A 27,023-nucleotide genomic window follows, 5' to 3' on the forward strand; every position below is an offset into this window, starting at 1 on the left:
CTGTGATTGAGAGAGATTACACATCAGTACTTTCAAGGACAAATTATTCAACTACAAGAATAATTCATTTTCCTCTTTATTAAAACTGTGTTCCTACTTTTCAGATTTCAAATGCTGAAAATATTCCACACATTTTCCTTGCTGGGAAGGGAGCAGGGGAAATCTTCTAGCATAGTATATAGTAATGTTAGTAAGTGAGCCTCCCAAAGATTTTCAGTTTGTTTGGGTCCATGACAAAGTCTATCAGAATTATCTTGATCTGCTCAATCTGCGCAATGGATGTGAGATTTGGGTTTGCTTCCAGGAGCTGGTGAAGGTCCAGGGTAGAGCTATTCATATAATGAAAAAAGTAGTCATAATTATTCAATGGGGGAAAATGCCAATGTTTGTGACTGAGGTCTTGTCTACACTTGAAATGTGTACACTTCAGTGTAGGCACCATCTACGCCAACAGGAGGGGTTTCTCCCATAGGTGCTGACTCCGTGTGTGCTCCAGTCCTGGAGCACTCACAAAAAAAAATTAGCAGATGCTTAGCACCCACTGGCTGCCAGCTTTCCCCCTCAGCCCCCCAGCGCCTCCTACCTGCTGGCAGCCCCACTACTTAACCTCTCCTCCATCCCAGCACCTTCTGTCTGCCACAATCAGCTGTTTTGTGGCATACAGGAGGCTCTGGAAGGAAGGGGGAGGAGGGAGGACAGGGCATGCTCAGGGAAGGGTGGAACTGGGCTGGAAGAGGTGGGGAAGAGATAGGGTGGGGGTGAGAAGAGGTAAGTGGGGCTGGGGACTTGGGAGAAGGGGTGCAGTGGGGTTGGTGCCTTAGGCAGAGCAGGGATAGAAAGAGGCAGGATGAGGTGGAGGCTTGGGGAAAGGGGAAGGATGGGTGGTGGGAGCTGAGGAGGAAAGAGGGGTTGAGCAACTCCTGGGCCTGGAGGAAGCCAGCGCCTATGGTTTCCCCATTGGCATAGGTAATACATCTTCCCAAGAGCCAGTAGCTAGGTCGATGGAAGAATTCTTTCATCAGCCTAGCACTGTCTATACTGGCTTCAATACACCACGTGGGTGTGGATTTTTCATACCATGCCCAACATAGTTCAGCCAACCTAATTTTCTAGTGTAGACTAGGCCTAATATCATTCACAGTGGCTTTATTTAACCATTGCTACTACACAGGTTCTTATTTTTTCTGAGCTGGTTTGATCCATCGTTCAGACTTGGTCTATACTTGAAAGTTATATTGGAACAGCTGTGTTGATTCGGGGTGTGAAAAAACCCCACATCCCTGAAAGATGTAGCTATGCTGACCTAAATCCCAGCATAGACACAGCTATATCAATGGAAAAAAGCTTCTGTTGATGTAGCTAATGTTGTTTGAGCAGAGGGTGTTGCTGCACCAATGGAAAAATCTCCTATGCTATGGGACTATGCCAACATAGCTATGCTGGTGTAGTCTCCATAGTGCGGACATACCCTAAGACTCTTATCAAAAGAGGCAGCTCTTGGAATTTGATGCAAACTGCCCCATTGAAGTCGGTAGGATGACTCGCCTGAGTTCAGGCTTTGTAGGATTAGGAACATCCCTTGAAACCTGGTAAAATAGGGATAGCCCCTTTTATCCACTAGATGGCAGTATAGTTCAAGCTACTGGTAGAACTCAGTCTCAAAGCCTTTGCTTGCTATCTGGCTCACTTCCATTCTGGCAGGTGAGAAAACTCACAAGACCCTCCATTCTGGAAACTTATCTTCAGACTAAGTTAATATCTGAAGGAATACTTATTTCATTGCAGCCTGTGCCATAAAAAGAGAGCTCAGGTTGTTTTTTTTTTCTCTTGCTGGGAACCTGGGTATAGAAAATGGAAAGGTCTGAGATTCACTGGCACTGGGGAACCCCTGAAATGGATTGGGTGGGATATGCTCACTTGATGCTATTGAACAGTCTCCAGAGCAAGACAAAATATGCCCCCAAAGATTCGATCAAACGAGCCTTGGGAAAGATTCATTCCTGATTCTGCATTTGGCAACCTGATTAACCTGCTGCTCACAGCAGCCTTCACCACAGGCAACAAGATTTTAATATCAATCAGGTGTGAAATGCTCCTTTTTAGCCATGTAATTTTATCGGATGCCAGTTTCTCCTCCCCAGAGTGTTCCTAAAGATACAGAGATAGGGATGGAAATTAAATAATGTAATGATCTTGTTTTTTTCCAGATTAGCGATGAGTAGAGCTCAGCAAATGCAACAAAAAAAGTAGTTGTGAATATTTTTCGCAAATGAGACTTGCCAATTCACTTTGCTGGTCTCCAGGACCCTTTCAATTCTCAAACCTTCAGGGGAAGAATTGTTGTTTGCAGGAATGTCTGTGGGAAGCAAAAGTATCTTGAATACTAATGTAAATAAATATTTGTACAAGTATTACCATCCGAAGTGCACTTGTGGACATTTTGAAAAGGTCATTTTATTATTTGCACAATAGATTAATCAGACAATCAGAATGTTTAACAAATAATTCATGAACGGAACTGCAAATCGAATTGCTTTTAAAGCCTAAAGCATCCAGTCAAGAAACACAATGCCATATGGTTTATGTGACCGATGATCCAGCACAAGAACAAATGCTTACTGCAACAGGTGATGATAAACACAATGTTGCCCTTAGCATAGACAAAGACACATTTAAAAACATGTTAACTGGATTAACCACAATCCATAGAGCAATCCATAGATTCTAATGTGTTAACGCAAATTGCTTGTTGAACAGTTGTGAATAACACATTTGAATAATAAAAAAAGGCGGTATGAACAAGGGTTCATCATATAAATTGGAACTATTTGAAATTTTTTGGTGGAAAGTGTCCCATCAGAAAATGTGGTTTCATTTAAGTTGAAATTTTCCAGGTGAAAATGTCAATTTAAATAATTTTTAATTTTCTTCCAATTGGAAAATTCAAAACAAACAAAAAATAATTTTCAGCTGACAGTAAAAATACCCTCAATTTTTTTTTGTTACTTAAAATATTTTGGTTTTGGGGAACAAGAATTTCAGATCTAATTATGCTTTCCTCCCACCCCCCATCTTTTCATTTTCTATTTTGGGTTTCTGTATTTTTTATTTCCCCCTTCCCTTTCTCTCCTTTTTTATGTTCCCCCTTTTTCCCCATTGGAATGGGGAAAACCCCACTTTTCTCATAATTTTATATTTTTCTAGCTAACATTGGAAATCAGTAAGTACGTGCAAAATTGTGGAAAAAAAACACAAAATTTCATTTTGTTTCAGCATATGTTCATTTCAAAATGCACTTTCCCAGTGTAAACAAGGCCTCTGAAGGCATTTTTCTCCCTTTCCACTGCAGCACAAGGGCTTGTGGAGAGGTGGACAGAGAGAATCTGCGGTTCCATGGGCAGGGGGAAAGTGCAGGACAGAGGAGATCACAGTTAAATGCAAATAAAGTGGCTGATAGGACTGAGGAACCTTAACATTTTGAAGACTAAAATGTTCTTTTTAATTTTTAAAAATGCCTTGAGAAATCTTCTACTGAGAACAGGACATGTAAACAATTACAAGGCCAAACGGTGAGTGTTTCTCTCACATCCCCAAACAGCTGGAACCTTCATCAACTAGTCAGCTACATAAATCCTATGCATGCTCTCCCTGAGCACTGCTAATGAGGATGTGAGAGGTTGTGAACAGCAGCTATTCTCGTTACAGTCCTGTTACAGTCCTCTGACCTTTCTTGAGGTTACCTCCCCACACAGCCATGCCCACGCTACCTTAAGCTGAGAGATCTTCTGTGCTAAACAATAGAAGCAACTATTGGATGCAAGACTTCCATGGGAAATTCAACTATTTACAGACAGTTGTGGTGACAAGGCAGTATGTGGCATTTTTCTTTCAGTCATTACAAACCTGTGACCCAGCATGATGTTGGGGCACTCGGCTACCAGCTCCAGGATGGGACATAAAAACTGAGCTTCTGATCATGTGGTTTGGGAGCCAGAATTATTAATATTCCTGAATCCCTAATTCTCTGCCTACGGTTTCAAATGGATAAGAAATTTGTCACTTCTTGACTTTAACAGCCTACACAATTATTTTATAGCTGCTGCTTTTCTCCCCAGCAATGGCTGCATGTTAGTGCTGGGCAAAATGAGACTTATCTATGTAGTCAGTGCTGTCAGAGGTAGATTGTATGAGTGTATGAAGGGCTGAGGGGCCAAGGAGAAGATGCACCAATCTTCCCTTCATTAACCTCTTCATCATTGACAAACCAGTTTTTGTGCCCAAGGAGGTTACCTTGGTCCTACTCAAGCCTAGTGCTGACAGTGGTGCTAAGTTTCACAGAAGAGCTGGGAAGTGGAGGGGTAAGAGTGGGGCCACAAACACAGTCCTCCTATGCACCACCAGGAGCTCACTTTGAGATGAGGGAAGGAGACCAAATGCTGCACCTTTTCAAAGGGTATAACTGGGATCTCTTCTGGCCTATTCTCCCTCTGTGCTACTGGAGGTATGGAGATTGAGTCTGAAGCAATGCCTCTAGGACGTCACACTGGGGAAGTGCACCTCTGCCCCCACCTGACCTCTGTGGCTTGGACTTACATAGCATAATAGTGACTTTGAAAGACCATAGAACAGTTTGGGCTGCGTGTGGATAAAAGGCTGTCTGTAATGTAAAATGCTTTGCATTAATATTCCCGGTCAGTTGTTGTACAAAATGTAAGCGCCAAGAAGTGTGTCAGATTCAGGCTATATAAAAACTTGCGTATGAGCTACGTGCATTACTGAGTGAGTAACTGTCTCCGGAACTGCCAGGTATTGTCTATTTAAAAGAACAAAACAAAACTGAAAAATCCTTATTCTGGGCCAACCTACACTACAAAAGTAACGTGATTTTGAAAACTGTTTGAGAGTAGGTCACTACCGAGTCTTGAGAACAGCTTTCAGAAAGTGTTTCAAGTATATTTGGGGAAAATTGTAGGGAGGATAAACTGAACTGTACCACTTGAAGCCACTGTTTTAAAAAACATGCTATTTTTTATTGTTGGGATTCTCAAACTTTTTCATACCCTTAACCACATTATGTGGGATATGTTCCTCCCTATTGCCCACATCTCAGCTTCTTTTTCCCTCTGCTGCACTGACTTTATTACAGGACTCTCAAGTATATTATTGATCATTTCTGTTCCACTGGTGTGGATGATACTATATTAAGTGTATTACTAATGTGACCATTCCCATCCATTGCAAACTGAAAGAGAAAATTTGGCTTATTTAGCCTTTCTTATATTCAGGAAAATATTCTGTCTTCCAGTCATTTTTCTCAGGTATATACTCAGGTGACTAACCTGGGTAGTCACCTGTGTTGCCCCAGCCATACCGCTAGTGCATGTCTGTCTACCGATGCTGGGGAGCGTCTTCTCAACTGTTGTGTAGACATACCCCTTGTGATCAGCCAGCTCTCTGTGGACTTCTAATGGTCCATGGACCACAGTTTCAGAACCTGTGTTTAGTATTGAATAGATGGGGCCAGTACCGACCCTTTGAACAGATACCAAATTCTAGGACCTTTTGTATGGACGTGCAGAGATATTCTGCTGACTCACCCTGGCAGTCAGACTAGGTGAGTCTCACTTCCAATTCAGACATACGAAGGGCACAAAAGTGATTATTTCACTTTGACAGTTAAAAGTGAGCAGGTGAGAGAAAAGTAACAGAAATAGCTGAAGGGTCTGGAAGGACTGATTTCTCAAGAAAGAGATTAAAAGTTTGGCCAAATGTTTGTGTATTTGAAGAGGAAGAAACTTTGTATTGTATAAAAGTGGAGGGGCTATAAATACAAATAATGGGATGACGTTAAGACAGGAAAAAATTAGGCTGAATATAATGACACATTTCCCAATCATAAAATCTATTGGTCTGTGGAATACCCTCTCAAGGGAACTGTTCCTTGGGTTATTAATCTCAGTTGGCAGAGCACTGGCAAATACTCCCAGCATCTGCAAGGCACCATCCTAATCAGTTGGCTTTATCAGAGATACAAATGGCCTGAGCCATGTTCTTTGCTTGTAGTCACAGTCGGTTTCACCTTAAACTGTTTCTTCTGTGGGTTTCTTTTCAATGTTTTTCCTTTGACTGCTAATCAGCCTTAACTCTACTTCCGACTTCTTCCTGGTGCAATCACCTTCTAGCTTGTGATGTTTGGGATACCTAGTGCTTGTGAATAGCTCACTGAATGCTTCTTCTCTGCTTGTCATGGTAGCCACATTCTTTTTTTCTTTATCCTCCTTCACCCCATCCCGTGTTTAGTCTTTCTTATCAGTAAGTTCTCTTGTGGTCTATTCGATTTTACTGCCCTGGTTTCTCTCAGCAACTTCAGCCAATGTCCTGTCTCTTCCACCTTTTCCTCCAGAGTGGAGATGAGGTTGCATTTCATGCATCTCTGGCTTTGTTCAGGATAATCTTGACTCCTTTGCTATTGTATTTGCATTTTCTCATGTTTGTTTTCCTTTAGTGTGCTGGTAATTTACACTAGCAGATACTAAGGGGCCAAACTGCTGATAAAATGTGTATGTGGCTTTTATTTTTAGGTACGACATGAAAACAAATGTCTTGTTCCTGAGAGGTGCCCATGTTTCCACAATGGAAGAGAATATGCTAAAGGAGAGACAGTGAAGAAAGACTGTAACACTTGGTGAGCCATTTGCATTGTATTTCAAGTCTGCAATAATGATTGACGATTTTTAAAATGTTTTATTCTCTCCCACACACCCTCTTACTGAGGGAAGTGGGGATAGGAAAGAGGATGCATTAAAAGGTTGGACTAATAGCAGCAAAAAGTGCTAAGTGTACTCTTGACCAGCACTGCATGATCATATCTGGTTAGGTCCAGAGTATGATTATTCATAGATTCATGGCTAAGGGAGGCAGTATGACCTAAAGGATAGAACTCTGGACTGGGACTCAGGAGAACTAGGTTGCATAAGAACAAAGGAAGATAAGAAAGGCCGTACTGGGTCAGACCAAAGGTTCATCTAGCCTAGTATCCTGTCTACCGACAATGGACAATGCCAGGTGCCCCAGAGGGAATGAACAGAACAGGTAATCACCAAGTGATCCATCGCCTGTCGCCCATTCCCAGCTTCTGGCAGACAGACACTAGGGACATCATCCCTGCCATCCTGTCTAATAGCCATTGATGGACCTATCCTCCATGAATTTATCTAGTTCTCTTTTGAACCCTGTTATAGTCTTGGAATGTCCTTTCTTTTGGATTGTTGTTCCTGTCTGCACCAGCTAATGGACAGATGTACAATAAGTTAAAGACAGGCCTTATGTACATAAGAACATGAGGTTCTATTCTTTGCTCTGCCACTGGCCAGCTGGGTGACCCTGGACAAGTCACATCACCTCTCTGTTCCTCAGTTTCCCCATATGTAAAATGGGAATAATGATACTTAACCATCATTTGTAAAACACTGTGAGACCTACTGGTGAAAAGTGCTGTATAAGAGATAGGTGTTATTGTTTATTATTATTACAGATTCATAGATTTTAAGACTGGAAGGGACCATTATGATCATCTAATCTGACCTCATGTATAATACAGGCCATAGATCCTCAACCATTATTGCGATACTCTGGGGACTTGTAGTGTGTCTCCTCAAGGTTCCTCTATAAGAAGTATTATACATCTATATAATAACTGTTCATGTCATATACATAAAATGTATTTTATGTCCTATACAACTATTGTAGACAGATAACATGCAATTTTGTACACTAGACCACTAGCACGAAGGAGGTCAGTATCATTATTTCCTGGATTACATGTGTCATGTTCCTCTCAAATGGGTAGTCAACATAGGATTAGGTTCTACTGCTGCCATAAGCTAATCATGTTGCTCTATTAGCTCGTGGCAGAAGTCTGCGCTCTGGTGTAAGAGATTCTAAGGGTATGTCTACACTACCCACCAGATCGATGGGCAGCAATTGATCCAGTAGGGGTCGATTTATCGCTGCTAGTCTAGACATGATAAATCGATCGCCGAGCGCTCTCCCGTCGACTCCGGTACTCCAGCGCTGCGAGAGGCGCAGGCAGAGTCGATGGGGGAGCAGCAGCAGTTGACTCACCGCAATGAAGGCACCGTGGCGAGTAGGTCTAAGTACATCGACTTCAGCTATATTATTCACATAGCTGAAGTTGTGTAACTTAGATTGACACCCTGCCCCCAGTTTAGCCCAGGGTGAAGTTCAATTCCTGTGGCTTGTTTGTGGCGGGGAGAGTTACAGCTGCAGCACCAGAAGTGCTGTGTTTGCCACAGGCACAGTAACTTGCTTCTCCCCTTATCCCAAGCAGTGTTACCCACTCTGCTTCTCCTCAGCATAAGAGGCTTGATTTTCAAAAGTGGTGAGGTCCCAGCTGTTCCTACTGAAGTTAATGGGAGCTTCTGTATGCTTAGCACTTTTGAAAATCAGGCTGCTTACTTAGGTGATTTATTATGGATTTAGGAGCCTCATTTTAGGCTCCGAATGTTAAGAATCCTGGCCCTGAGTGAGCAGTGCACACCTGCTGCTGTAGCAGAAATAGGCTGGGTGCAGTTTGTATCAATGTGCTGCTACTGAGAATCCCTGGCCTGGTGTGCCTTAGCTTTAACCGCACTTTTTGTGGGCCCGGCACCAAACATATTTGTGGGCCCCCATGGGGCAAGGTGCAGGGGGCGGGATGATCAATCTCCAGAGTGAAGGAGCTCGGGGCAACGAGGCATAGCATAGCAGAAGCAGCCCCGCTCTGTGCAGCCCAGCAGGAGGGCACTATTTACAAACCTGCAGCTGCCAGACGCACATTGGTCTACCCAGCCCTGTGCTGCCAGCATATCCCTTCCCCTTGAGGGCAGATCCGTACCACACTGCCCCCCTGCCAGTGTTCCACCCTTATGCCCAGCTCCCTCGCACAGAGACCTCCACCACAGATCTCTATGCCCAGCCCCTACCCCTCCCAGAGGCCTCCCCCGCTGGCCTCACATCACAACTGCAAAGCATCCTGCACACCACACTGCTCGTCCATCAACCCCCACCCCTAGAACTCCCCACTACCCACCACCTTCCTCGCAGTCCCCCCATGACAGCTGCACAAGACCCCATATTCCTGAGGGGATTCTGCATCAAAAAAATTAAAAATTCTGCACACAATATTTTAAAATTCTGCACATTTTATTTGTCAATAAATAAATGTGGAGGCTCCAACATGGCAGTTGGGAGCACAGGCCACTGGTTGCATGGAGGTGGGAGTATACCCTGCAGCCTCTCTCCATCTCATCCTGGGACAGGTACTTGGCAGAGAGGCTTCACCTGACCCTGACACAGTGCAAGGGCCAGGCTTGCCCCAGAAACACACTGCGGCCCTGCCCCTCTGCGCCAGGTGTGGGTGAGCAGGATGAGCCCGGTAGCAGGATCCAAGTGCAGAGGGACTTAGTGTGGAGGGATCCAGGTGGGGGTAAGAGAGTTCTCTGTGGGACAGTCTGGGTGCAGGTGGCTCAGTGGGAGATCTGGATGCACAGAACCTCATTGGGGGGGGGTTCCAGGTGCAGGGGCAATGGGACTCTGCAGGGGATCCAGGTGAAGGTGTTTGGAGTCTAGGTGGAGAGGAGTGAGGTTCATTTTGGGGGGGGTCCAGGTGGTTAGAGGAGTGTGTCTGGGGGGGGCTTATTGAGGTGGTACAGATTCAGGGGAGGGGGGCTTGTCAGGGTGAGGGTTCGATGGGCCTTCTTAACAGGGGAGCCCCAGCTGCTGCCAAGGGGATGCTACATGCTGGGCTCCAGCTTCCCTCTTGCCCCCACTTTCCTCATCCCATGCCCCTTCCCTACTGCCCCATCTCCTCCTCATCCCACCCTGTTCTTTCCCTCCGCCTCTGCTTCCCCCCCCAACCCCCTTCTCTTCCCCATCCCTTGCCCCTTCCCCACCATTCCATCTCCTCCCCAGGCTTCGGGGGCAGAGAGAAACTGCCCCCCAGCATGAGAGGTGGAGCAGAGTGGGTTGAGGCCAGGTCACTCCATTTTCTGCTGCCGTATGATTGCAGGGGGGATCCAACCCTGCACTCATGGGGCAGCAGGAAGTGGAGTGACCTGGTCCCAGCCTGCTCTGCTCTGTTCCTCTGGCTCCCAGCCTTGGGACTTGAGGGGCAGAGGGGAACCGCGCCCCAGCACTCACCGGCGGCGCCGCTCAGAGCTGGCGGAGCACAGCAGGCTGGGGCTGGGTCGCTCCACTTCCTGCCACCCAGTGAGTGCAGGGTGCGCCCGACCCCTGCTGCAGTCCCCTGGGAAGTAACTCAGGGGAAGGGGTGGAGTGGGAACGGGGCTGGGGCGGAGCAGGGGTTGGAAGAGGTGGGGCAAGGATGGAGCAGAAGTAGGGGCAGCTTTCCTAGTCAGCTCAGCCAGCCGGGGGATCCAGTTAGCCGGGGCCCCTTTGGACTCTGGGCCTCGCACCATGGTAACCCAGTACTGTCTAATAGTACAATGAGAGCTGCAACTACTTCTAGCCTGCTTAGATGGTGTCAGTAGCATGATCAGTGGTGTCAAGGCTCTAGTCTTTGCCTGTGGTCTGCCATTTAGGCAAGCTGGATGTAGACTTATACTGGATATGCATGTTCCCTTGCAGCTCTACCAGTGCATTTCACTCCTCACCCAGAGCATTGCTTGTTCCAGCCTTGCTACACCTACACGCAGCCGCCCCCACCAGATCAGCTGACTTGCTTACATTCGGACCTACCGCATCCCCTTGCTATTGCAATCCTGAGGGCTTCCAGATACTGCTATGCCAAGGCAGTAATAATAGCAACATTTCCTAACTCTTATGTAGCACTTTTCATCTGTAGCACTTTCCATTCAGCCAACAGAACCTTGACCTACTGCATCCTCTGCTCTTAGTGGTAGGTCTTGTCTGCACTCAAACATGCATCAAAAAAACTACATCAGATTTAATTCACACATGCTAATTTTGAAACACAAGGGTATTATTTTAATTTTGAATGGATAAAAGCTGAATTGAAAAAGGACATTTTAATTCCAAAATAATCGTATCCACATACTGACTCACAACAGAATAACAAACAGTGTGGCTTAAAAGTCAATGTAGTTATTTTGCAGCAAACTTATGTGTAGACTTCCAGTAGAATTGTCACCAATTTCTCAGTGCTTTTTAATGCTAACTCACCTACAGTATCATTTCCTTTTCCTGTTCTGGGCCTCTGTTTAATAAGTAGCTGCTACTTTAAAATAATCAGGGATCCTAGTTTTCTGTGATTAAAAAAAAATCAACAACAAAATTTTATGATAAAATAACATAAAAATCTGCATTTTTCCATGATTAAAATGAAATGCTGAACTTCAGTTTCCCATGCCACAATATGTATAAGTATCAGCTGAACACAAAGTTTTATTGATATATTTATAACTTTTATGCAAGTTTGAAGCCTACTAGTGCCATTAATCATTACAATAAAATAAAGTTAATCGAATAACCCAGTCACAGTACATTGTTTCTTTACTCTTTTCGATGGTCCTGCTGTTTTAGCCTTGTTTTCATTTCTTTTCATTCAGTTTATGTTGAGTGCTTTCCATGTGTTCTACAGTTGTCTGCCGTCCAACGTAATATAAAGCCTTGCTGCATACAGAATAGCATATTACCATCAACATGAAATTTGTCCTTGCTAAACTCAGTGACATGGTCTTTAGGGGTGATTTTTAAAGTTTTTGGCATGTTTTCAAAACTTTAATTACTCACGGCTGGAGGCTGAAGTAAAATTCAAGATGCATTAAAACACGAACCCCTATATGCTGTTGAGTAACCTCTGTATGCTGGAAGCAGTTTAGTGGAGTATGTTTAGCAATGTAAATTTAAAATGCATTCAAAAATCAACCAGAAGAGAGGGAAGTTGTATGCATTGAATAAGTGACACTGGTACTTTGAGTAAAATTAAGTTAATAGTTAATACATGTTTTTATTTTTTTATAAAATGTAAAAAACTAAAGATTCTCTGTAACAACACAAATTATATGTTTTTCCATGGCGAACAGCTTTCTAGCATAATAAAGCTAAAAAGCTGTGGTTTAGCCTACAGGCCCCTCTACATTGTAATTCCTACAAGGTTGGGGGAGCCAGATGTGGTGTTCTCTGACCCAATTAATAAACAGTTTCATATTACAGTGAAAACAAGACCAAAGAAGACTAAGGTGTTACACTTTCAAAGGCAACTAAGCGACCAAGGAGCCTAAGTGTCCCATTTACTTTCAATGAGACTTGACTTTTAAGTGCCCAAGTCACTTTTCAAAACACGACTTAGGCTCCTAAGTCATATAGTCTCTTTTGTAAATTTTAGCCAAGACCTTTTATGGCCCAATTCTGTAGCAGCTTTCATGGTTCATTCTCAACTACATGAGAGTACATCAGCTCCCCAACAAAGATTTTTCTTGTAGGGGCCCTTAAACAACAGTGATTAAACTCTGTTGTTTCTATAATTGGGACATGTATCCGTTACGAATGTAAAACCAAGTTAGTTTTGAACCTAGTGTCCAGTAGCCTTTTTTGTGTGTTATTTATATGGAAATACTAACTTTTCCATAGTGATTCCTAGGGAGCTAGTTCCTACACTGTAGATCTGGAATGTTATGCTTGAGAATAGAGAGAAAGAGAAGATTTTGATTTTCTTTAAAGAGTACAACCTGCTTTCATGCTTCTGTTCTTAGTAATATGAGATGATTTAAGAGGTCAGCTACATTGACAACTTTATTGAGGCAATAATATCACTATGCATGAGGACAGTATTGTGCATTTTTTATTCTTTTGAAAATCTATCAGCAAAATTCCCAGTGCATGGTGATTTCCATAGTCATTTCACTTATTTCCAGTCATTTTTGAATTTTGCAATCATTTTTACAAGATGCCACATTACTCCATTCTTGCCATTTTTCTTTTTGCTTCTGATATGGTATTTGCAAAATTGTAGTGATAAAAATGGTCCTCAAATGCACACCCAAACACACACATGGTTTTCTTCTAAAATGGAGGAAGGTGGGAAATGCATAAAATAGCCAGTTTTCCTACTTTTCATGTTTGCATCTCATTTCAAGTATTATTTTTAAGCTAAAATTGGAAGCAAGGTCCAATTTTATGAAAAGTATAGTTTGAACAATATACTGGGCTTGTAAAGTTGCATGCTAGCTCTCAGCAGACATCAAGTTGAGCATCATTTAGGAATCAATGTGAGAAATTACCGTCACTCTGAGAAAATCCAAGAATAGATAGTCTGCATTTTGGAAGTCAAATCTTCCTCTCTTTTGTTTTCACTTTTTATTCTGCTGTTGGAGGAGTTCTCATTCTCAGTTGTTCTTAGCCAGATGTGGACACCTGCAAACACAATATATGAGTCAGACGTGTCAGATTTGGCATTTACATTCATCCTGACAAGTGGGAAACCCTAGTTCATGAGCAACAGAATGGCTCTAACCCTAAGCCACTGGCAGATAGTTTGTAATGCTATGTGCTGGGAATTCAGTACTGTGCTTGAGCTTGGTGCAAAATTTGGAGTCGTCTTTATGAAGCATGAGACAGTAGAACCTTGCTTATCTGAGTCTTGCTAAGTACAAATAATCTGTACAAAAATTGTTGGTCTTGCTCGACCTCTAACCAAACATTTAATAGCAGATATTCTATTGAGGTTTCATATTACTGAGACTTCATTGTTTTCACCAAATGTACTGTGGAATATTTACTGTACTATGAAGTGTTATTCAAATTAAAGGACAAATAGTCTCATGTTAAGGCACTAGGCTGGGACGGGAAGGATCTTGGGTCAGTTCCCAGCTCTGCCACAGATTTACCATATGATCTTGGGCAAATGATTCAATCTCTTTGTGCTTCACTTTTCCCAGCTATAAAGTAGGGATAAAATTCCCTGTACCCTATCCTTTATCTGTCATGGCAATGGAGATTCTATGAGGCAGAGAGTGGTTCTTAAAATATGTAGAGTGCTTATCACAATTGAGCCCTAATCTCAAGCAAGGTCTCTAGGCACTGTTCTGACACAAATAAATAATCATAATAATTGATGAAATAAATGAAAAAAGGCTGTGATGCATTATCCTTGCTTTTTCATGTTCTGTATTCCCTCTCTTGTTAATTAGCAACATTCAGTAACTCACTGTGGCCCTGATCCACAGTCCTTTGATGACAGTGGAAAGACTCCAAATGACCTCCAGGGACTTTGGATCAGGACCTCTGGGTCTCCTAATTACCAATGTGAATTTGCAATGGCCTGCTGGGTGACCTTGGGCAAGTCACTTTCCCAGTCTCTGCCTCAGTTTCCCCACATAAAATGGGGATAACAATACTGATCTCCTTTATAAAGTGTTTTGAGATCTACTGATCAGTGCTATATAAGCACTAAGTATTATTACTGTAGTCAGTACAACAAAAGGGTTTAAGCATTATCTAGAAACCCTTAATAATCTCATAACGATAAACATAACTAGCATGGTGGCATGACTGAGTCCTAAAAACATACACACCACCACCCCCCCTCCGCAAATCACCCTACATGTTTTATTCTCCTCTCAAATACACAGGTGTAGCTCCACTGAAATCAATGAAGTTACACCTGTGTAAAACTGGTGAGCTCAGAGAATTAGGTACTTCTGCATTATAGATGCACAGGAGCAGACTCCAGGGCTGTGTACAGCTGGCAATAAGGAGAAAGGACAGAGAAGGAATGAGAAAGAAGGAGAAAAGTAAAAAAAGAATATTTCCTGCCTCCTTTTTTCTAACGTCTGAGTTTTTATATGAGATTAGCAGTGCTGTTCAATTATTACAGTAGCAGTGAGGCATGATAATCCCAAACCACTAACTTGACTAGATTTCTCCTTTTTCTGATCAGCTACTCTCAGTGCACAGTGAAAAGGTGGTTCTGCTCCTACTCTGCGGCATGAAAGAGGTTGGCTGTCCTCTTACTATTGTGGCCTGTGGTAGGCCAGATAGTCTGAAGCCCATCTATCTCCTAGTTTGGTTTGACTGCCTCATTAGAATTGACCAGTGGCTGTCTTGCCAATGGTATCCCTCAGGGTATTGTTCTGCCAGACTATGAGGTAATGTCCCAAATTGCTGGGTCAGATAAAATACCATTAAGAATGAAATGCAGTTAAGAACAGGGAGACTTCTTTGGATAGGGATGGTATTATACTTAAGTAATACAATCTGAACAGAAACCGTTGGCAGACTGAATTACAGGCCTGGTTTCTTGGTCCGCAAACTTGGTCACTAGAGTAAAAAGAGTAAACACATGTCCTCTGGCATCAGTTGGATATTAAATCTACTACTATTTTGGCTTCCTATGAGGAAAAAGGGACACTATCACAAATGAAAGAAGGGCCAGTCACATTATGCTTCATATTTAACATATAATGGTCTTGGGAGGATAATAAAAGTGTTTTTGTAAAAGGATATGCTGAGCAGAACAGGATATCCACAATCAGACACTAACAGCATTATGAAATATTCCAGCACACTCTGCCCAGCCCTCTTCTTGTAATAAGGAAGTTCAGGAGAGCACATATTTCTACATGCAGTCTGTAACTGAAGGGATAACTTATCCATACTGATGCATTGTTTTAAAGGTAATGAGTGAGATTCTTACTCTCACTCTGGCCTATTTACGACAGGTAAAAAGGCCTGAGTGGTGTAAAGTGGCACTAAAAGTCCCATATCCACCTGCGAGAGGACTCCCCAAGGATGGGTATGGAGGCAGATAGCTACAGGCTGTTCTTCAGAGGATTCACTTGTAAACCACAATATAGGGGCCATGCCTGCAGTAGGGCTGCAGTGATTCCAGGCAGTACTATGGCCTATAGGGCAGCCTTGGGAGGCTGTTGTAACTTAGATAGGTCTCCAGGGGTATCTCAGTTACATTGGGGGCCCTGTCCAGCCCTTGCAAGAGTTTGGGATTGGGAAGGTGCAAAACATAGGCGGTGCAGCATAGGATTTTTCCCCATATCTATTTATTTTCATAAAGGATCCTGTAGTGGATCCCAAAATTAATTGGTTCACGTACCACCTCCTTAAAAAATTTGTTGTGAAGTGGTCTGATGGATCATCAAGCTCATTTGCCACTGGGGTACACCTACCACAGTTTGGGGAATGCTGCGTAGGGGGCACAGTGGTAATAGACTTTCTATTTGCTCAGTCGCTCTTTCCAGTATGGCATTGTTAGAATTATGCAGTAATTTAATCAGGTTGCACTGTTTCTGGGTCTAAAACAGCCATGCAGGGGAGTAAGGCCTACTCTCAACCCCTCGTAGGTTTCCTCTCATTGTGGAGTTCAGACACAATGAGAACAAAGGTCAAACATAGCTCACAGAGAGCTAGATGAGTCAATTGGTAGGCCAGGAGTCTGATCCTGAGTAAATCACATGTAAATTTATGCCTGGAGGAATAACACCACCTTCTTTTCACTTTGCTGGATATCACTAGATTTGGGCAAGTAATCTGCAGCAAATTAATTTACTTGAAATATTCCAATTTGTTTTCTTGCTCTCAGACTGTCCAGGAGCAGATGATGATTTTTGCAAATGTATCTGTTAGACTTTACTAGACAAATGATTTTCCAAAGTGTTTTGTTTTGATTTTTGAACTCTGGATTGATCTCAAACAGGTCAATGAGAATATTCGATACACAGTATTTGAAACCTAAATTGTCGGCTGATTGAGATCAGTCACATAAGTTGAAAGGTATTGTTTTCATTCACTGACTGGAAGATTGTAACTCTTCAGGACAGGGAAAGGCCCTGAGGAACCCACTGGTGCTTTGACTATCTCAGAGAATGGCAGTAATTTAGGGCCTGCTCCAAAGCCCACTGAAGTCGATGGAAAATCTCATTAACTTCAGTGGGCTCTGGATTGGGACCATAGGAAGGGAGCAAATAATAGCATTATAGACTTAGAGAAAATGTAAAACTTTCCCCCCACTTGGCTATGCAAGCCTTAGCCAAGTCGTCATTCCTAGGTAAATTCGGCTACTGTAAGATTTATTGGCTGTGAAGTGTTTAAATTTAATTTTCTGTCAGCAGACTCATACAAAATTATTATGTGCCCAACCTGTATTGGAGTCTGTTGGGTCAAAAAAGCAAGGGGGCAGTGCAAGTTGGCTGCTCAGAAGCAGCCTCATGGTGTTTAGAAGGTTAGTTGGTTTGTTCATTTTGATTGGAAACAAGGGGAGCCCAAAATAGCTGCTCTTGGGGCAGGGGCAGCCTGGAGATCTCCAAAGTTTCCTGGGCAGTTGAAACAGGGTGAGCTTGAGCCTGGTGTAATGTACTTCTATAGCTGCTATGGACTGGTCACAGAGGTTGCCTATGCACCCCAAATGTGGGCATCCTAAGAGCCTTTAATGCTTTGCCAGGTATGGCTGAGGTTGGTTTAAATAAGGTATTTTATACACAGCACCACCTAGTGGCTGAGCATATAATACAATTTAGCATTCTATTACACTGGGGACAGTTTTTTGTGGGGTGGGGAAAGTGAGGGGAAGCAGGCAGCAGCTTCTCCGTGGGAGCACTGCTGCAAGCAGCCCAAACAGGCAAGGTTGAAGTGGCTGATGGAGCCTAGAGGGAGACTGCCCAGCATTGGGGGAGAGAGGGCAGGGCTACACTGCAATTACAAACCTGCGGCTGTGATATGAGAGGAAAAGTTAAATACAGAACAGTTAAACAAGAGGAAAAATAACTAACGCGTCTCTGAAGCAATCTAAGGAATTATTAGAAAAAAACATTGTTAGAAAACTGTGAGAAAAGTAAAGCAAGAATGAAATGAGAAGGAAATAAGCTGTAATAAAAGATAAACTGTAATTAAAGAGAAATAGACTTAAGAAATAAAGAGAGTGAGCGGTAGTGAAAGTAAGAAAATGGCAAGGACTGTAAAATAAAATATTCAGACATCATTTTAAAGTATACAAGGTGTGAAGTGACAGGAATAGAGAAATTGTCAGAGAGCAAGGGACTGGAAGCCAGAAAGGAACAGGTGAAAATTGTTCAATCAAGGAGCTGACACATCACATTAAGGAATACATGTCTTTATCTGAGCTGGGACTTAAAATAGTCAACAAAGACTGCGCAAGAGGATCGCTCAAGATGTAATTAAAGATCCTAACAACTTTTCCTCCAAACTTTGGTCTTATGGGGCTGAAAACTGAGAAAATGAAAAGGGAACATATAACAGTGGGTTTTATGTTCTAGTGCATTGTATTTTCTAATACCAAACTCTGTTAGTTCATAATATAAATTGTTACCTATAAAGTGAGTTTAATTGAGATAATAGTATAGAACAGTAATAGTTTACAGTAGTTTATGGTATACGCCTAGGTAGTAGTTCCTGCTGAAACAACTATTTCTGATTTACTTGTGATTATTCCCCACTTAACTAATTTCTACTTTACCCCAACTTGTTGAGATAAAACGTGATCTGGGCTCTAGATTACGCGTGCTTCTCTTTATTGCTCTGGTTCAGAATACTCCTCCATTGGGCTTGTTGCACACATGAGAGACAGTGTTGCCTAATGATTATATTGTAAGTGTAACTTGTTGTTTTTACACATTTATACCAGTCCTGGGACAGAGATGATCAAGCAGTATGCAGGGAATCCTAACCTGGCATTACTGTCCAGGTCCCAGAAAGCAACTCTGCCTCAAGAATTGACTAATCAGGGACCAAAGCAAAGAGCAAACTCTTCTGTTGCTAGTACAGCTTCCTTCCTAAAGGCTACTGCCTTTACACAGAGCCTTGTGTAGCCCAAAAACTAGCATCATCACCACAGCATGTCTACTCAAGACTGAACACTTGCTTGAACACTAAGAAAAATAATTTGAAAGAAAGACCACCTGGTGATCCCTGCCATAGTGGTTTATATATATGATCGATCTGATCTCTTGATATCAGTTTTGGGTATGGGGGAGAGGTCTGCCTTAAATTTATTGAAATTACATCTTTCTGTGGTTTTTGTACTACATACCTAAAATCAACTTTCTTTGTTGAGGATATTAAAGTTCTGCAGAAGCCTTAGTTTTTGATTCCTTGCTCTGGTTCAAACTCAGATGAGCGCAGAAGGTAAGTCCTATTCGTAGATGACCAGGGCATTAGCCTTTTGTGGTGCACAGGCATAGGCGCCGACTTCCCCTCTTTCCCATGGGTGCTCAATTCCCTCTCTTCCCCAAGCACCGCCCCCACTCCACCTCTTAAATGAGGCCCCGCCTCTTCCCACCTCTTCCTCACCCCCATTCCAACCTCTTCCCCAAAGTCCCTGCCCCAACTCTGCCCTCTCCCAGCCAATATCCCAACTCCTTTCTCAAATCCCCAGCCCCACCTTTTCCCCTGGGTGCACCACATTCCAGCTCCTCCCCCTCCCTCCTGTAATGTGCTAATGCTGTCAAACAGCTGTTTGGCGGCGGGTGGCCGGGAAGCGCTGAGAGGTAGGTGGAGGAGTGGGGACGCGGCGTGCTCAGGGGAAAAGGAGGAAGTGGGGTGGGGGGTGAGGGAAGCTTGGCTGCCAGTGGGTGCAGAGCATCCATTAACTTTTCCCTGTGGGTGCTCCAGCCCCAGAGCACCCACGGAGTCAGCATCTATGTGCACAGGTCTTAGAGCCCTTGCTTTATACTAGCCCTAAAGAGGGGTAATAATAAAGAAAATGAAACTGAAGTACAGTATCATCCTTCCCCACTTAAAACTAAAGCTAATCTTTCCTCCCCCACTATCCATCAGTTTGCCTACAGAAATCTGCCCATGTCCCTAAATTACCATGTAATTCATTGTCATTCACTGTTCATAAAATGACCAGAATTAGTATAAAAGTGGAGTTGAGCAGAGGAGTCAGAAGGGTGAATGCTTTTCTGGAAGATATGCTTTAGCCAAACAAAAGTTATTAGACTTAGTAGAGTGGGTAACAAGGTAAATTCCATGGCCTGTGATATACTGGAAGTCAGATTAGATGAACTAATGGTCCCTTTGGGTCTTAAAATCAATGAATCTGTGAAGTCTTGTTGGCCAAAATTTTCACAAGTGGTTAATGCTTTTTGATTCCCAACCTGAAGCACCTCAAAGGGTTCTGATGTTCAGAAATTGCTGAACATCCCACTCTGAAAAATCTGCCCCTTTAAGGTTCCTCAAGTTGAGCATTCAAAATCACTGGTGACTTGTGAAAATTCTGGCCAATATATGCCAGCTATGAATAAGAGATACTGTGCGCTAATAAGTATATAAATCACAATGAATGCTCTGTCACTCTACTTGCTGCTACTTCTCTTCCAGTTTTCTTTGTCTCAGTGTATTGTTTCTTTGGGTTTTATGATCTTTAAGGCAAGAGACTCATCTTTGCAAATAGTATCTGGCACGCATTTGGCACTGTATAAATAACAAACAGTAAGAGCTGTCGGTCTTCTGTTCTCTCTCTTGCAGTGTGTGTCGTGGTCGAAAGTGGGACTGCACAGATAATGTATGTGATGCCACCTGCTCAGTTATTGGTACAGCCCATTACTTGACATTTGATGGACTGAAATATATGTTTCCAGGTGACTGTCAATATGTGTTGGTTCAGGTAAGAATTAAAGCTATTGTTCATTGTTAGAATGACATGTCAGGTTAAAAAAATACTTTAAGTTTGTAAGCCATAAACAAAGAAAAAAATCCAACATTTAAATGAGTTACTGTAAAACATCCTTCTTTGCTAGGCTGGATATATAACAGAGGTGCACAGGACTCAGCAGTGGTGAGATGTCTTGGAAAAAATAGGAGCACTGACAACTTCATGCCTACTAGTGAATACCCACTATCTGTTTCTGGGAGGCTTCTTTCTCCAAAAGCCCCTTCTCTGATACCCCACCTCCCTTTGCTGATATCCCACAAAGTGAATTGCAGGGTCTCTACAAGACTGGCATTCTCTCAATTAACTGCACTCAATCGCAATGCCTCTAGAATTTAAACTTAATTCATTCACACTTTCAATTCACCAGTTTGTGTCAAGCTGATCTCAAACAACTTATTTTCTGGGGGTTCTCTGTGTGTGTGTGTCTCTGTGTGTGTGTGTGTGTGTGTGTGTGTGTGTGTGTGTGTGTCTCTGTGTGTGTGTGTGTGTGTGTGTGTGTGTGTAAACACACACGTCTAAATCTCTCATTACTCCTACAAATCAGCGACTTAGATATCTCTTAAGTATCAGAGGGGTAGCCGTGTTAGTCTGGATCTGTAAAAGTGGCAAAGAGTTCTGTCGCACCTTATAGATTAACAAACCTACTGGAGCATGAGCTTTCGTGGGCGACAAAGTGGGTATTCACCCACGAAAGCTCATGCTCCAATACGTTAGTTAGTCTAAAGGTGCCACGTAACTCTTAGATATCTAAGTGGGCTGAAGATTGCAGCCACACATGCAAATAACTGTGGGTGTAAATATGTGACTGCAAAAGCAGAGGGCAATATATGAAAATCTGGCCAAATATTGAATAGATCCATTCTTAAAAGATAACATACTTTGCATTTCCATAGTAGCATCCCTCCATGAATCTCAGTGTATACAAATATTACAGAATTAAGCCGTGCACCTCCATGTGAAGTAGGTTGGTGTTTTTATTCTAATTGTACAGATGGAGAAATGAAGAAAAGAAATATCTTGTCTGAGACCACAAAGCAAGCCTGTGGCAGACATAAAAATTAGAACCCCAATCATCAGTGTCCAAGCATTATGTTTGAAACCCTACATCATGTTGGGTTGTGAGTTCAATCCCTGAGGGGGCCATTAAGGGAACTGGGGTAAAAATCTGGGGATTGGTCCTGCTTGGAGCAGGGGGTTGGACTAGATGACCTCCTGAGGTCCCTTCCAACCCTAATAGTCTATGATTCTATGTTTCTTGTATTTACAGAAATAAAAAACCACTTCATAACCCAGATGTGACTTCATTTTATTTCATTATATGAATTGTGAAATCTTGCCCTCATTTGTGTACATAAAACTGATAAACACTGCACCCATTGTATATCCCTGAGGTAGCACAGTTTACATTGCCGCAGAAATCCTTATAGTTAAAGGGTCTTTGCAAAGTATCTGTACAAATGTTGCATGCTGGCCAAATGTCTCTTTGTCTCCCCATATGGTCAGGACAAAATGTATGAGTAGTGGAGAAACTAGCATGCTGACAAATGTCTGAGCAGCCCCACAGTGCCTGTAAGAGTTCAGCTTTTCAGACTTGCATTTTCCCCAAGTGTTTTTCGGTATGTTTAAAATGTCCCTGTTGTTAATGACCTGTTGCATTTGTTTCCCTTTAATAGGATTATTGTGAGGATGAGTCTGGAACCTTTCGGGTTCTCATTTCAAATGACGGATGTGGATTAACTGGAGAGAAGTGCACTAAAAGGCTTACCATTCTGTTTGACAATGGGGAGATAGAGCTGTTCAATGGAAATGTATGTACTCCTCTGCTTCTCTTCCCTCTTCCTCTACAAAGGGTCTGCCAGTATTTTAGGACGGGTTGTAACATGGGGGGATTAACCTTCTACTGTGCTTTGATATTTGAAGAGTTGTGTAATAAGATGAACATGCCAGTGACACAGCGTGTGGGGAATGTAAATCCTACATCAGATAATTGTGATGAATTGTTTGGGAGTATATGATACAATTCCACTTGTGGGGCTAATTGTGTTTCTTTGCTTTGCTGTAATGAATCTCTGCAAGTCCTGCCTTGCAGGAGGTAGCAGTTATAAAGCAAATTTTAGATGGAGTTCTGTAACTAGCCATCATGGGCCATCTAATTAAAGGTATTTTGCTGTTGCCCTTCAGTCCTTTGCCAGGGCTGTTAAATGGAGTGCTGCTGCTTTTGCTTCTTTTGAGTGTCTTATTGGAAAATGCTCTATGCAGCCTGGGCCCTCCTCATGGAATCTTCATTTGGAGGAGCTACATTCCATTAAACAGAAAGCTGTGAATGGCACAGAGAAATGGCAGGGAGATCACTTCATTTTACTTTGTTTGCTTTCTCTTTTTTTTGAGTCGGGCAGTACCAGACTGTAGCTCTCTTGTCTTTCTACATACTTTAAGGTATAAATCTATTTCAAGCATAGCTATTGCAATAAATGTCTGTCCCTTACCTAGTAAAACTGTGGTTTAATTTAGTCATTTGAAGGACCAGGCATGTTGCAGGAGCTGATGCAAATGTCAGCTTCCTTCCCCATGCTAAAACAAATGTCAGATGGGAAATCCAGATGACTGGATTCCTCTTCCTCCTCCTTCCGTACACACTGTCAAAAAATGACCAGGAACCGTTCCCACCTTCCACCCCACTCCATGACAGGATATAACCTTTCCAGAGGGCAGGTTTCAGCTATTTGCCTTGGGCGTTGTAACAGCCAGGAATGTCTCTGTGTTCATACATTACAGATCTCCAGTGAGTTATAGAGTTACAATTACCCAAACTTCTGAAGTACTGTACTTTGTCCTGGAATCTGGAGTAGATCTTTGCAAAAATGTTCAGAGAGAAACATGAAACCACACAAAATTTGTCTTGTTTTGGGTTTAACGCACAAAATTGAACCAGCTTTTCACTTGGTTTAAACCTGCAAACTGTTATGTTCCAGGTTATTGGGAGTGGCTTACATCAAAGCACTGAGTACACAACCCATAACCTTTCTTGATCACACCTGTGTATGGTCCACTCAGACACAAGGATTGCTTGGGGTGATTGTACACAGGACATTTCAGCTCCCAAAGCAGTCCCTTGGGTGTGCACAAGTAACAAGCTGTTTTTGGCATAGGGTCAGCCACATGGGCCAGAATTTGCAAGAGGGCTGAGTAATGACAATCAGCACCAGATTTTTTTTAAAAAAAGCTTACCTTCCATTTAGGCACCTAAATACATGGCTAGATTTTTCAAAAGAGCTAAGCATCCAACAGCAACTTGTGTGAGCAAAGAGAAGGTACTCCATTCTTTTGAAAATCTGCCCCCGTAAGTATTTCATCTGCATTGCAGATTACCCACACCACACTGACTAAACTTTCAGTCTCAGCTGGGCAAGAAATGTTTTTTTCCTGTCTCATGAAAATTTGTAGATATCAAAACATTTTCCTGTCATGAATCTGGAAATTAAAAATTAAAATTAAAATCACAATGTTGAGAACCCCAAAATTCAGTTTGGGTCAATTGAAATGTTTCATTTTGATTTTGACAATTTTTTATTTATATATAAATATATATATATATATTACTATAATTAGCTTCAATTTAAAAGAAATAGAAAACTGAAAGTTTGTATTTAGCAAATGCCAAAATGTTTCCATGCTGCATCAAATGTTTGAAGATGTTATTTTGAAGGCAGCTTCTAGTTTGAAGTGGTCCATGAACTATGCAAGGTACCTGGGTGTGACTATCCCAGCAGGTGTTAAAATGCTGCATGAGGTCATTTATATTCCTCTTCTGAAACAATTAATATCTGCCACTTCTCAGGGTCAGAAGTTTACTACTTCATGGTTTGGGCAAGGAGCCTCCATCAACATAATAAATCTGTGACTGAGGTTAACATTCCAATTCTATTTTGACCAGTTCTGGTCCTTGTGTAAATTTTGAAATACAAACACAGACTGATTTTGTGATTATTTAGAAGAGAAAATACCCAAACGTGAGCAGAAAAAAACAATGTGCAGAGCAGTAAAGGAGATGGGGAATCTCCATTTCCTTAAAAGAGGGGCGGGAGGAAGATTGGCTGATCCAGGTCCAAATTGTAGTGGGCTGGCAAAGAGAAAACAGAAGTAGAACAAACACTAGGCAGATTTTGAATGAAAGGATTCCTTTCGGGAAAATTCTGTCCTCCTTATACTCCACAAATGGATTGACCCTTCTAGCTATGCATCCATATAAATATTGCATTAAACCTCAGAGAGCTGGGATAGGGCCAATATTACACAATGTTTGTTATGAGAATTCTATACAATAAAAGTAGTAGCATCTGTATATATGTAGATATCTAATCTCTGTAGAGTGCCATCTATTTGTGTATAAGTAGGGGGTGGTATTAATATGTCTGTAAGGTCAATATAGGTGGTGTTGCTTTGCAAATGGCTTTTGTTGTGTAGCCCGTTACCTTGAGCTCTTAATAATGAGTGCCCCCTGTGAGGTAGTGGTGAAAGCTCACCACTCATTGTGAAATCAATGAGAACTGCAGGTACTCGAGACCTTTCAGGAGGTTCTCAGCATACTGGGTCAGTAGTGAGTTCCTTTCAATTCCCTACATGCCGAGTCCACTCCACCCCAGTAAAATGGACTCTGTATTTTTCCTCAGGCAATGCTGCTAATAATTTTTAGTTGGGGATTTGACTGGAATAACACCAATTGGCCAGTCCTCTTTTAAAAGAGAGCCAGTTCCAGCAATCTGAGGTGCTCTGTGAAGTCACTAGACTGTATTCAAGGCTCCAGATTCAATGTGTAATATTATTCTACTCTTAACTCCTAACTGCCTCACATTTCTATGCCACAGCAGCTGGGAGGTTTGGACCTGTAGGATGTGGGCAAGAAGTTATGTGTCCAAAAAGGTGTGTGGGAATGCAAGGGGAATAGTAGATGGAGGATTCATGTTAAACTGAGTGAGTAGGAATCTATCAAGGACAGCAGTAGAAAGGGAGAAATCCGTTACTCAAAGGTTCCATGGTAACACTACCACAGAGCTCTTGGTGAGCACCAAGCAGCAAAACTCTGCAGTGCTTGTGCAGAACCATCTAACATTGCGTGAGTATTTCAACTCATCCCTGGTATAGGGACTCTGTGGCTGGGGCCCCTTGCACCCGCAGGGTTAGCCGTATCGGCTCAGCCACTTTGGAAGAGGGTCTCTAAACAAAGCAACAATATAGAGAGGATTTAAAACTCAAACCATCTCAAATTTCCAATGTTTACAAAGAAAAACACTGTGCAACTCCATCTTCATGAGCTTACATGTTTGAGAAAGCAGAAAAAAGACTGGGAAGAGCAATCCAGAAAGGGTCATCTGAGTGAATAAAAATCTAACTCAAGGAGAAGCATGCAGAAGAGCATGGGAAATGTCAATAGGAAAAGAAATCACCAACATCAAATGCATAAGAATTTGAGGTATGGTAGCCACCTCCTCAAATGGCCTCTGGCACTGAGAAACTTTGTCCATGACCTTTTCACCTTGATCTTGGTGCAGCATTCTTTTAATTGGCTTCAGTTGGGCTGGATTTCTGTCTTTGAAGGGATCCTTGCATCTTGCCATTTAACCATATTTATTCATTTTTCTTGTCATCTTGTTTCCTATTTTGCTTAGGACCTTGTGAGCCTGTTTTATGGGATGCCTAAGTGGCCTCCTTGCTGACTTTAAGGATTTCAGTGTCCTTGCTTTCAGCTTTAGGGTCTTCGTGACTAGGTTCCTCTTTCTCTCCCCTCCCCCTTTTTAATTTCTTCTTCTAACCCTCTATTTTAAAGTTGAATGTGACTGAACTAGTTTGTTTTATATGATGCCTCCCTGGAGGATGTTGAAGGCCCTGCTCAGGAGATCCGTAATGGTTGCAGGGTTGGTCTGAGGATGAGTGCTCCTTTCTTATAGCTCATGGTTGAAGTAGATTGAAACAGAATGGGGACCTCTCACTGCACCAGCCAAGGAATTGGAGCCCTGGGGAAGCAGTGCTTACCCAAGCTGGTGAGAGGATGGGGAGCTCACCTTTTGCTCTTAGGGTTGCTGTACTCCTTCTCCTCTCTAACACTAAGATGGGGATCAGCAACCTTTGGCATGCGGCCCACTAGGGTAAGCACCCTGGCGGGCTGGGCCAGTTTGTTTACCTGCTGCATCCGCAGGTTCAGCTGATTGCAGCTCTCACTGGCCACGGTTCGCCAATCCAGGCCAATGGGGGCTGTGGGGAGCCATGCACATCCCTCGGCCTGCACCGCTTCCTGCATCCCCCATTGGCCTGGAGCGATGAATTGTGGCCAGTGGGAGCCATGGTCGGCTGAACCTGCGGA

The 27,023-nt window shown here is 42.7% G+C and overlaps 1 protein-coding gene across 3 annotated transcripts in view; it reads left to right on the forward strand.

The window, feature by feature from the left end:
- Window positions 1-27,023, forward strand: part of VWF (von Willebrand factor) — a 250,196-nt gene that overhangs the window by 90,791 nt on the left and 132,382 nt on the right. For all 3 annotated transcript variants that reach the window (XM_050965078.1, XM_050965096.1, XM_050965087.1), the window contains exons 19-21: window positions 6,582-6,685; window positions 20,479-20,617; window positions 22,339-22,473. In XM_050965078.1, the coding sequence (XP_050821035.1) occupies window positions 6,582-6,685; window positions 20,479-20,617; window positions 22,339-22,473 (378 nt within the window). The remainder of the gene's footprint in view (window positions 1-6,581; window positions 6,686-20,478; window positions 20,618-22,338; window positions 22,474-27,023) is intronic.

Source organism: Gopherus flavomarginatus, chromosome 1 (genome assembly GCF_025201925.1).
Source record: "Gopherus flavomarginatus isolate rGopFla2 chromosome 1, rGopFla2.mat.asm, whole genome shotgun sequence".
Classification (NCBI taxonomy): domain Eukaryota; kingdom Metazoa; phylum Chordata; order Testudines; family Testudinidae; genus Gopherus; species Gopherus flavomarginatus.